Source organism: Corylus avellana, chromosome ca1 (assembly GCF_901000735.1).
Source record: "Corylus avellana chromosome ca1, CavTom2PMs-1.0".
Lineage (NCBI taxonomy): Eukaryota > Viridiplantae > Streptophyta > Magnoliopsida > Fagales > Betulaceae > Corylus > Corylus avellana.
Window position 1 is genome coordinate 28,449,005 of NC_081541.1, and position 12,049 is coordinate 28,461,053.

The 12,049-nt window shown below is 35.3% G+C and overlaps 2 protein-coding genes across 2 annotated transcripts; both read left to right on the forward strand.

Moving 5' to 3' along the window:
* The first annotated feature begins 2,697 nt into the window (after positions 1 to 2,697).
* On the forward strand, positions 2,698 to 3,335 carry LOC132162813 (blue copper protein 1a-like). Its single transcript, XM_059573062.1, has 2 exons — positions 2,698 to 2,947; positions 3,073 to 3,335. The coding sequence occupies exons 1-2, from the start codon at positions 2,737 to 2,739 to the stop codon at positions 3,333 to 3,335; spliced, it is 474 nt and encodes a 157-aa protein (XP_059429045.1). The 5' UTR covers positions 2,698 to 2,736.
* A 3,857-nt stretch (positions 3,336 to 7,192) lies between these two features.
* Positions 7,193 to 7,795, forward strand: LOC132169031 (blue copper protein 1b-like). Its single transcript, XM_059580122.1, has 2 exons — positions 7,193 to 7,418; positions 7,536 to 7,795. The coding sequence occupies exons 1-2, from the start codon at positions 7,193 to 7,195 to the stop codon at positions 7,793 to 7,795; spliced, it is 486 nt and encodes a 161-aa protein (XP_059436105.1).
* The last annotated feature ends 4,254 nt before the right edge of the window (positions 7,796 to 12,049 follow it).

Genomic DNA, 12,049 nt, shown 5'->3' on the forward strand with positions numbered 1-12,049 from the left:
CGCTAGTAGCCCTAGCCCTATTTTCCTTAGTAGAGACCTCATCTTCTAGGCCCAGGCCCCTAGCCCTATGTTTTATTAGCCAATGCAAAGATTGCAATACACTCATATTCCAAGTGGCAAAACTACTTTTCTTTCATTCTCTCATCAAAAGATTTCATGTGTTTCTTTTTTCTTTGAAATCACAAACTTAATTAAAGCATTTCTACATGAGTTCTAAACTGAATAAATTAACATCTTATTTATAATTGAATGTCATTACATAACTCTACTCTAGACTATATTGTTTTTGTACAAACCCTAAATTGCCACAAAAACGACATTCATAACCATGGCTCATGATATCAATAAAAGTAAGCCCATCAAATGTTGAGGTCTCCTGTGCTAACCCCGTGGGTAGAAATCTAGGCTCACATAAGGATCCTCCTCGACCTCCTCAACAATATCTGTAAAATTGTGTTGAAAAGCAAGTAGAAATCTTTTTTTTTTTTTTTTTTTTTAACATGTCCATACAAAGGCTGGGGTGTGATTCGAACTAGTGACCTCCGCTTCATGAGGCATAATTTTCAGTCGATTGAGCTATCCCTTAGGGACAAAAGCAAGTAGAAATCTAGACTCACATAGGGATCCTCCTTGACGTCCTCAACAATTTCTGTAACATTCACAATTTCACAAGTTGAAAAGCGAGTCCATGACTCAGCAATAAAGCTAACTGATTGCTAATTTATGTGTGATGTGAGCCCATTTTTCCATAAATTCGATCTCAATCTTTTGAAAAGCTGCTTTTCAAGGTCAAAGTGTATTTTTAAACATATGCATATTTTTTCACAAAACTGGCACTAAAAAAAAAAAAAATGAAAAAAAAGGCCCAATTAATTAGTGACGTTTGAAAACCGTTTTAGTGTCATTTTATTGTTCAAACATTATTCATCAAGTAGTGACGTTTGAATAGAGTTACTATTCACGCTTTGAAATGCAACGTTTCAAAAGTGTTATTGTTCGTGAATCACTAGATCATGCGTGAAAAGCGCCGTTTGAATATTGTTACAATTCATGTGTCACTATTAATTTACGCTTTGAAAGACAACGTTTCAATAGTGTTACTATTCTCGTGTCACTATTCACACATGAAATGCAACGTTTGAATAGTATTACTATTCAAGTTCGAAAAGGTGTCGTTTGAACAGTGTGTCTGTTCAAATGACATTAAGTAATTTTGAAAAAAATTGGCGCTCAAAATTTGCTTTTATAACAACCATACACATCCAAAAACTTCAAAATTTCTCTTTCTCACCCAAACACACATAAAAAATAATTAAAAAAATAAAAAATAAAGGGAGGGCTGCCTCTGGGAGAGGGGGTGGCGAGCGAGCCACTCCCAGAGGTTTCCAAGGGTGGCCGCGCGCCACCCCCATGGGCCGGGGATGGCAGCGAGCCACCCCCTGATCTCCCTAGGGATGGCCCACAAACCACCCTAAAGGTGGCTGGTGCCATATGGAACTTTGAACTGAAAATGATCCACTATTTAAGAGGTATTCTTATTCTTTTACTTTTCTCAAATATAATTAACCGTATATTCTTAAGTTCAAATGAATTGGAGATAATCCTCATTCTGAATAACTCTCATATGTACCATTAGTTTGTCCATAAAAAATTTGATGGTGACACATGGAACCCTAACTCGGACGGTTGAGCTTGTTTTACAGCCAAAAAGATCAAACCCATTTATTTTACGGTAGTTTTACTAATTAAACACAAATGATAATGTGCAATGAAACTGTCATCATTGGTTCAGCCAAAGTATAACCAGTTTTCTTGAATAGAGATTTTCAGCTGCCATGAGGCAGTCAAACGTCAGACATCTGACACTTTTTTTTTAAAAAAAAAAAACTTGAAGAAGAGAGATATTAAAGGAGAATCCAAATTTGAGGTATTAAAACTAAATTTGAGGTATTAGTACCAAATTTAAGATAATCGAATCTCTCTTAGGTGATACCATCCCTAAAGGGTTAATTTTCCACCTCTAGGTTTTAGTTTTAAATCAAAAAATAAGTTTTGAGGCATTAAAAACTAAATATTAACTCATAAAAATTTAACAATATATATATATTATTATTTTTTTAATATTTGTCCTACGCTTTGGCAGCGGCATAGCATGACTCAATTTTCTTAGCTAGCTTTACCTTAGTCCTCACCCACGTACGTTTGTCGATCGAATTCGGGTAAAGCCCCACTGTTTGTAAATTTGGGATGTGCGTTGACTTTGTGTTGGTCAATTTCATACCTCGGAAAGATAATGGACAATGATCATAGCATATTTTGCTGACCACGTTTTTGGTTCAAAGAAGAATTAACTTCCGTTGTTACCTGCAACGACCCATTTATCAGGATTTATATAAAATGTGTTTGGCTACTGCTTCCTCGTGGCCGGAAAGTAGCATCTAGGAGGTAAAAGAAGCCGAAATAATAATAATAACGAAAGGTCTCGTGGAAAATGGAACTGAAAAATGAGCTTCACATTGCATTTTCAAACATTTACCTACCAATCCAGAAAAAGGTCAATTTGGCCGTTTTGCACCAGCCTTTCTTTCTCTTCTCTCTCTTCCCTCTCCCCTCTATAAATACCTCTCAACCTATCTCTATCAATATTGCCAACATCGATCTGATTTTACAATCTTTCCTTTTTTGAATCATCAACCTCTTAAGTCTTAATACTTCTTCACTCTGATAGAAGAAGACATGGGTGGTTTCACTTTTGCTCAGAGTCTCATCCTGATTGTTGCTGCTTCCATCTTGGCAGCTTGTACGGCCAACACAGAGTCCCCTCGCCCAAAATATACACATTCTCCCAACAAGATCATTGTTGGCGGATCGGAGGGCTGGCACTTCAACTTTAGCTACACTGATTGGGCACTGAAAAATGGTCCCTTTTACCTAAATGATACTTTAGGTGAGTTTATTACATGCATGTTCCCTCCATTTTGCCAGAGATCATCTATATATATATATATATATGAGAAATATAATATTAACGTGTATTTATATGATCGATGACAACATTGTTTTTGCATGCAGTTTTCAAATACGATCCACCAACCGAGAATACCACAATTCCTCACAGCGTCTACTTGCTACCAAACCTTCGGAGCTTCTTGACGTGCAATTTAACAGGAGCGCAGATGTTGGCTGACGTGACACAAGGAGGTGGGCAGGGCTTTGAGTTCGTTCTAAAAAACTGGAAGCCGCACTACTTTGCTTGCGGGCAGCACGATGGCATCCATTGCAGCCTTGGAAAAATGAAGTTTTTTGTGATGCCAATGCCCCGTTGGTTTAGATAGTTAATACACGAGACACTTAATTAATTGCTACTCTCTCTTTTTATTTTATGTTTGTCGTCTCAAATTAGTCACTGTTTCTTATTTTTGAGTGTTTTTTTTTTCCTTCCCCTTAATTAGAGACAATGTAACAGCTTTCGATTGATTCAGATGAGAGTGAATAAATGCACAAGTGACTTGCTATATATTAATTAATTGGTGTTCTGTTGCCTGCCGCTGCTAAGTTAGAAGAAAATAGAAAATTTGAGAAAAAAGAAAAAATAAGATATTATGTTATGTAGAGAACTAGGGATGTTTGGAAAATAAATGATAGAAAATCCATGATATAACCCTAGCTACCCCATAAGAAACCTTTATTTCCTAGAAATGGTAGAGAATAACTTAAAATAAAGTTTTGGTAGCAAAAAAGGTGGATTTTGAACCCAGAAATGCACTTGCGAGGCATAAAGTAGTGAAAAAGCTTTCTGAAGTGCGGTCGTATAAGTGATTTTGATACTTGTAGCAAAAGTTATGATCACTTTTTTATCATATCATTACACAGAAGATAGATCCAAAAGTCCTCACTATGTAGTTGCATTTGCACTGTTGTTAAAAACTTATTCGCAATAACTAAAATTCATAGCATTACAGATCGTCGCTAAAAATGTCTCACGACAGACGACTTGTTTTTGTTATATATATATTATCAGTTTTCAGTGACGATCGATTGTTATCACTGATAATGATTCTATTAGCAACAACAATACAAAGTTGTTGCTGATAATATGTACATCACAGACAACTATAAAAGCTACATATCATTGACGACTATGTCTTCCCTAATGATAAATAATGTCTTTTTTTTTATTAAAAAAGAAAGTGACAATTGCTTCTTCTTCTTTTGCCAATTATGACTATCTTTTGGTATCAATGAGTTAAATCACACTTTTTATCTACGTAAAAGATTGAGAACAAAACAAAACAAACAAACAAAAAAAGAAGAAATCAACCACAACCAAATCGACATGGACTAAGCACTGAACAAAAGAGAAACAGAACTCATGAAAAAATAGATGTGCTCATTTTAGATCTTCACTGAAAACCAAAGGCCCATCGATTCAAATTTCCTGCTAATCAGACATACTTCAAAGTGATAGAAATTATTCAAATTTCCATGTCCTTTCTTCCTCAATAATTTTCACACATTTCTATTAAGAATATCAAGGAACATGAGAAAGAAAAGAAAAAAAAAAAAAAAAAAAGATATATATTTTTGTATGAAACAACACGTGTTGATCACGACACGGTACCTTTCCTTCCTCTACCAGTACTTATAGCCTAAAAGATTGCCACAAGCTCTTCTAATTAATGGCGTCCTATACATAATCGCATATTTGCTCAAGCTGATCTACGGCTAGCAAACTGATTGTAGAAATTGCTTTATCAAATGTAGGAGACACAGCGGTGCGTGTGGCGCACGAAGGCAGCGACATAGATTGTAAGTGACGCGGGCTGGATTAATTAGATGAACAACAAATTTTTGTCAAGTGCAAAAAAAAAAAACGAACCTCAACATACAAAATGTTTAGTGTAGTACTGTTGTAACAATGAAAAACACCAAAGAAACGTTTAAGTGAGAAATTGCATAGTTGAAGAATGGAGGTTTATCAGAGGCATTAAGAAAACAATGACTCTTGTTAGTTCTTGTGTTGGCTTAATTCAGTTTCAAAATGCAGATTTTATTGTTTATGGGCTCAAACACTGGTATCGAATACTCAGAATCCAATCTCCACCGTTCATAATGTAGATTCATGTGTTATGAACGTTTTTGCAAAATTTCAGTTCAATCGAACCACAAACACCCATCGATCGTAGCTGTTGATCAAGATTGGACAGCATTTCCAGAATGTTGTACGTTTCACCCATTGCATGTCATGTTCGGACAGGCCTTTCCTGGGTCTGGACCGCATTTCCAAAAACTCTGTTTCTGCTCCGTAAAGTCCTGTCCGAACAGCACATTAACCTGTCCGGACACCCCGTAAGATTTAGGCCCAAAAAACGTGATTTTAAGTGGGTTAGGTCTAGAGTCTTGTCGGGAGAATATATACATCATTATAGAAGAGAGAAGTACGAATTTTCACCCCCAGAGAGTTCGTGTCAGGTTGTGCTTGAGTGATTATTTTGTTGTGAGCCAAATTGATTCCTCTTAGAGGATTTTTGTTAGTTTTGATTGTGTGCTTAATTGAAGTCTATCGGAAGGGTCCGATAAAGGAGAATCACTTTGAAAAATATTGTGGGCGAGGAGACAAGTTGGAGGCTTGTCGATCTTACAGAATCAAGGCCTTGCAAAGGGTTGTAAGTGTTCCTAGTGTCTGTAATCTCTGGATAATCTTTTGATAGTGATTTATTGGGTTTGGCTGCCTCGGAAAGATTTTACTTTTAGAATATTTTCTAAAAGGTTTCCTCTTCGTTACCAAAATCTTTGTGTGTGACTGTTTATATTTTGGTAATTGTTTGCTTTGATAAATATCCGTTAATTCCGTATAAAATTGTGATATTTATCTGTTTAGAGTTTTTCAACCCTAATACCATATAGTATTTTATATAAACTATAAAATATGAAAATTATAGCGGAAGTAGATAGAGAAAGAGAGAAGAACAAGTAAGGCTACAATTTGAATATTGAAGTATGTCAAACTGTATTACAATGATCTTTATTCACATAGAGGCGAAAAAACAAAAAAAACAAAACTAAATTACACTAAATAAGGAAGAGAAGCATACAAGAAAAAAAAAAAAAAAATTAAAGCCTTAATAAATTATTGATGTCAATATTTTGCCCATATTTTTCTCATATTATCTTATAATTCAACCATTAGATTTGTAAACTTATGTAGACCTCACATTAGTAAATGGTGGGCTCCACAAATCTAAGGTTTGATCTATTAAATTTGTAGGATAATATGAAAAAAAACTATGAGCAAAATATTGACACCAATCATTTTTCGCCTTAATAAATACAACATGGCAATCAAATCAATGAGAAATATTCTTACAAGGAAAGTAGAGACATGTTACACAACACAACCATCTATCAACCATCTTTTTTAACAAATTCAATATATTAACCATTAAATTTGTGAATTCATCCATTTACTATGAAGATAATTAAAAGATGGTTAAAAAAGAATAAATTCTATCATTTCTCAAAAAAATAAATCAACTTAATGTCAAATATATATTCTTTCAACCATATTTTTATACAAATCTAATAGACAAACTATTAGATTCGTGAACTCATATGGGTCCCACACAAATTTAATAGTGAATTTATTCATTCACTGTCTAGAAATGGTTGAAAAATGGTTGAAATAATATATTTTATCATTTCTTTATTCTAAACGTACCCATTTATTTTACTATAAATATTTTACAAAACAAATGATAATGTGCAATGAAACTATATGTATCACCATTATGTCAACCTAATTCGGTTAATACCCCACTCTTTCTAAATATCCCTTGCGCGTTGAGTTTGTGTTTGTGTTGGTCAATTTCATACCTCCGGCCTAAAGATATATAATGGACAATGATTATAGCATTTTTTGCTGACCCCTTTATTTCCGTTGTTACCAACCCATTTATCAACATTTTATTATGAATGTTGGGAAAATTGAACACAAAAATGAGCTTCGCATTGTATTTTCAAACATTTACCTACCAACCCAGAAAAATGGTCAATTTGGCCGTTTTGCACGAGCCTTTCTTTCTCCTCTCCCCTCTATAAATACCTCTTAATAAGCCTATCGTTGTGAATCATCAGCCTCTTAACTTCAATCTTCCTTAAAGTTGCACCGTGATATATATAGAAGATCATATACATGGGTGGTTTCAGTTTTGCAAGGTGTCTCATCCTGATTGTGGCTGCTTCCACGTTGGCAGTTTGTATGGCCAACAAGGATTGGCAGTCGGGCTCCTATCAGTACCCGAAATATACACAAGCCCCCAACAAGATCATTGTTGGTGGATCGGAGGGCTGGCACTTCAACTTTAGCTACACTGATTGGGCTCTCAAAAATGGCCCCTTTTACCTAAATGATACTTTAGGTGAGAGCTGCTTACATGTTCCCGTTCCCCCCATTTTTCTAGTCATCATGCATCTATATTCTTTAACGTGTATTAATTTACATATATATGATCATTGTTAATGTTGCATGCATGCAGTTTTCAAGTATGATCCACCAACAGAGAATACCACAATCCCTCACAGCGTATACTTGCTACCAAACCTTCGGAGCTTTGTAACATGCAACTTAACCGGAGCGGAGATGTTGGCCGACGTGACACAAGGAGGCGGGCAAGGCTTCGAGTTTGTGCTCAAAAAGTGGAAGCCTCACTACTTTGCTTGCGGGCAACACGATGGGATTCATTGCAGCCTTGGACAGATGAAGTTCTTTGTCATGCCAATGCTCCGTTGGTATTGATAGTTACTTCCTAGCTACTTGCTACTCTCTCTTTTTATGTTTGTGTCGTCTCAAATTAATAACCAGAGAGTTAATCTGTTTCTTATTTGTGTGTGTTTAACTTTTCCCCTTGCCCTTAGAGACAATGTAACAGTTTTTGATTGATTCTGATGATTATAGTGAATAAATGCACCATTGACTTGGTATTAAATGGTGTTCTACTTATATCGCTACAAAAAAAGCGGTCGTTAACGACGCTTTAAAGGGGGGTTGTGTGAACAGTAAACGTCCATATTCCAGATTTAGCAACCCCTTATCTTTGACGTTTCTGAAGCATCGCGTTCTAGGCATCACTATTTGGACCCTTTTTTTGTAGTATATATATGTGCTATGCTAGTCCATGCATCCTAGCTAGCTAGCTGATTCTTATTGTATTACTTACTATACATACTACAAACCATGTGGATCTTTTGTGGTGATACATAAATAAACCCAGGGTAGTTCAATCTATGGACCATTCACATATATATACATGACATAGTATAATCACAAAAGAAATACATTTAAATAGATTATATGTGCTCATTAAATAAATCAGTAAATAAACAACTTTATTCAATTTAAATAAAAACATTTTATAAACTTATTAGAGTTTAATGCACAATTCCTAACAAGAGACGATTCACTTGTGCCTTCAACGAAACTCACTTCCCCTCTTGCCTAAAAGTTCAACTCTTATTTAGTAGTGGTATTTCAAGACTTTTTAGATGGTGTCATAAACACCAACGAAATTCACATTCACATTTCTTATCTATTATGTATCAGTCAAACTTCGCACTGAATATGGAACGATACGATCACATCAAAGCTGTTGAACATAAATTGGGTCATGCATATGCTAGGCTTCGTTCGAACTTGTATAGGGATCATTACAAGAAATATTTTGACGGCACTGATAAAGACGATGATGAGGGGATTGCCAAGGCTAAGGCTATTGGGAGGGAAAACGTGCCAGCAGGGTATGGTCCTCAACAGTGGAACCTAATATGTGACTCATTTGATGACGGTAAATGGAAGGTAAATATATATTATTATACTGATTAGAATATTCAAATTGATATAATTTGCATGCACTTGAAGACATTTTATGAATAATTGTGTTTTTTTTTTTCTTTCCAAATTTCATAGAAAAAGTCTGAACGAAATATAAAAAACAGAATCAAATTGGAAACAAAGCACACAGCTGGGACTTGTTCATTTGTCAACGTCATTTACAAAAAGGTAAGTATCTCGTACCATAATTTAATGAAAGTAACGTTATTTAGTGTAAACTTTGATTATATGTATTATGTGGAGGAACAAGAAACAAAAGTGAAGCCTAATCCTGTTGAACTATATGAGCCTACCCATACAAGAAAAAAGGATAAACAGTTTGTGAACGACAAATGCAAAAGTCTATATGTAAGTAACTGTTTACGCTCCGATCATTAAGTTGATTAGTGAAGAATATGAATAGTAAACTTGCATGAAGTATATATTAAACTAAGGCCAACTATGACTTGTGCACCTTCAAATGCAAGAATTAGAACCAGTGAGGCCTTAGAGGAAGGCAATGTGGAGGGAACAAGTGTGGATGACCGAATGCAAGAAATAGTCACACAAGTACTAGGGGGCCGACGAGCTGGGCACGTTAGAGGAATGGGATGCGGTCTTATTCCTACCCCTTTAAGAACTTCATCTCAAGCGTACACCCACTTCGACAACCACGATGAGTGTAAGAAAAGACAAGAAGATACTCAAAGCGAGCTTCAACAGACTAGAATCGAACTTCATCAGTACAGGGAGAATTTGCAAGCCAATGTCGAGGAAACGAACAAATTGAAAACCACTGTTGAGTTCTTAATGTCACGTATTGGAGGGTTAGTGAAACTCTACCAATGCATTAATTTTACAAAAACACACATACTAAGTAATCGTTAAAAAGCTTATTGATCATTATATGAAATTTTATTCTCTTAGGTCTGGAGGGAGCTTGCTTGGAGGTGCATCAAGTGAAGCCAACAATTGAGGGAGCTTTGGAATAACTTTATTTAGGATGTACTCTTTGATAGCATCTATTTGTGATATATTTTTTGATACTATGTATTTGGATAGTTGTTGGTACTTTCTATTTGCTAATGTGTATTTGACTATTTGTTGATCGTGATCTGTTTGGTAATGTATATTTGTTGGTACTTTTTATTTGGTTTATATTATATTAAGATATTCGCAAAATTTTTGGTTCAACAACTTTTGAGTTAGTAAATCTCCCTTGACATGGTTATCAAGGTTAAAGAACTTTGAGTAAACAATGCAAGGGAGTAATAATATCTTTCTAAATTTTATTTTTAAGTGTATGCAGGATGACAAGAGTACAAGAAAGTTAAACCATCCAAGCAGGTTCTCGCTTTAATATATTTCATGAAGAAACACATTTTTAGTATCTCTTTCTCTATCATTTTGGGTTTCATTTTCATTGTCTTTGATATTATATATTGGTTCATTGTGGTAGATTACTCAAATTGCTTATGAGGATGAATTGGCAAGGAAGATAATGCAGATAAGTACTTTATTTTGGGTTTTGGAATTTTGCTGCCCATGAATTGTAAAACATATATTTAATAGTTTTCTCCCTTGGCAGGTTTGGTTAATGTGGCAGTTCTCACATATTTTTTATGATTTTGATGAGGTTAGTCATTTTGAGTTATGTTTCTTGTGGGCATTTAGATTAGTTTGATTATTTCATATATTAATTGATTCATCAAACAATGTTGTTGTGTACTTAAACATAAATGCAATGTTTTTTATAGAGGTACTCTACATGCATTTTATTTGCCCATGCATGGAGTTATGTTTCTCCGGATAAGTTTTCCTGCTGAATTCTTTTAGTGTTGGTTTCTTCATAGTGAACTTTTTTTTTTTTTTTTTGCCTCAATCTCGTTATTAGGCGCACAATGCTTATCATGGTGTTGGCATTGGGAAATTGATGGGCCGTAGTAGTAGATATATAGCTATGCATGCATCCCTAGCTAGTGGACAAATTGACATATGTTTGATTCATGAAGTACTTATTACTAGCAATTAATTGGATAGTTATCTTTGTGAGCTGTTACTGATTCTACTGATATGCACATCTAAGGTATCTTTTAATTTGCACGGGCCTCATGGTGTTTTGAGTCATCTGAAATACCTGATTGAGACAAAGGGTTCGGCTGTTATTTGTGTCGCAGAGGGAGCACGGCAGGTGAGTTACGTAAGGAATTCATATTTTCGCTTGTGGGTTGAATACTATTAATTGATCAGGTGATTTAAATTGTGCAGTTCTTTTTTGGCTTCATGAAATACTGTGAAAAACTGCCTGTGTTCATTTCATTGCATTGCATAGATCTTATAACTTCTTCATTATATTTTTCCCCAAGATGAAGAGTAAAATTCAGTATGTCATTGTTTTTTTATGCAGAATTTTCTTCAGAAAACTAATGCTAAAGATGCGTCTGGGAACATTGTATTTGGAGATTTCGGTGTCCACATTCAACAAGAGGTTGGTGGTTGTATTTTGACTAATTTCATGTGGTCTTCATCTCTCCATGACTCTTGAGACAAGTTAAGTGGATTGATAAATAATGAGCTGACTGAAAGTCTAATTTTTAACATCAGTTGATATGTGTTGCATGGATAAGAATGGACTGCAGTTTGGCCTTTTAGTTGTCATTTGTCAGAGTTACAAATATGATATATTTAAGCCTTCAAGATCTTACTCTATTAGTGACTCTTTTTGCTAAGACTAGTCAGTTGACTTTTGATGTTATTTGTGTGAATTGTTCTTCACTTGAACTGGAAATCATTAGAAAACCTACTGATGCTGCGATCGATCGCACTCCAAGTGCGATCGATCCCAAAATTTCGAAAAACCTACTGATGCTGCGATCGATCGTACTTGGAGTGCGATCAATCGCAAATTTCCGAAAACCTATTGATTCTGTGATCGATCGCACTCCACGATCGATCCCAAAATTTCGAAAACCTACTGATGCTACGTGCGATCGATCGCAAATTTTACTGATGCTGCGATTTTTGCGATCGATTTTTACTGATGCTTTTAGGACCATTAGGGTCGACATTTGTGGACCCTAATGGTCAACTATCAGCGTCCACTTCAAAAGTGGACGCTGATAGTCAATTTTTTTTTAATATTTTTGGACCATTAGCGTCCACAAATGTGGACGCTAATGGTCG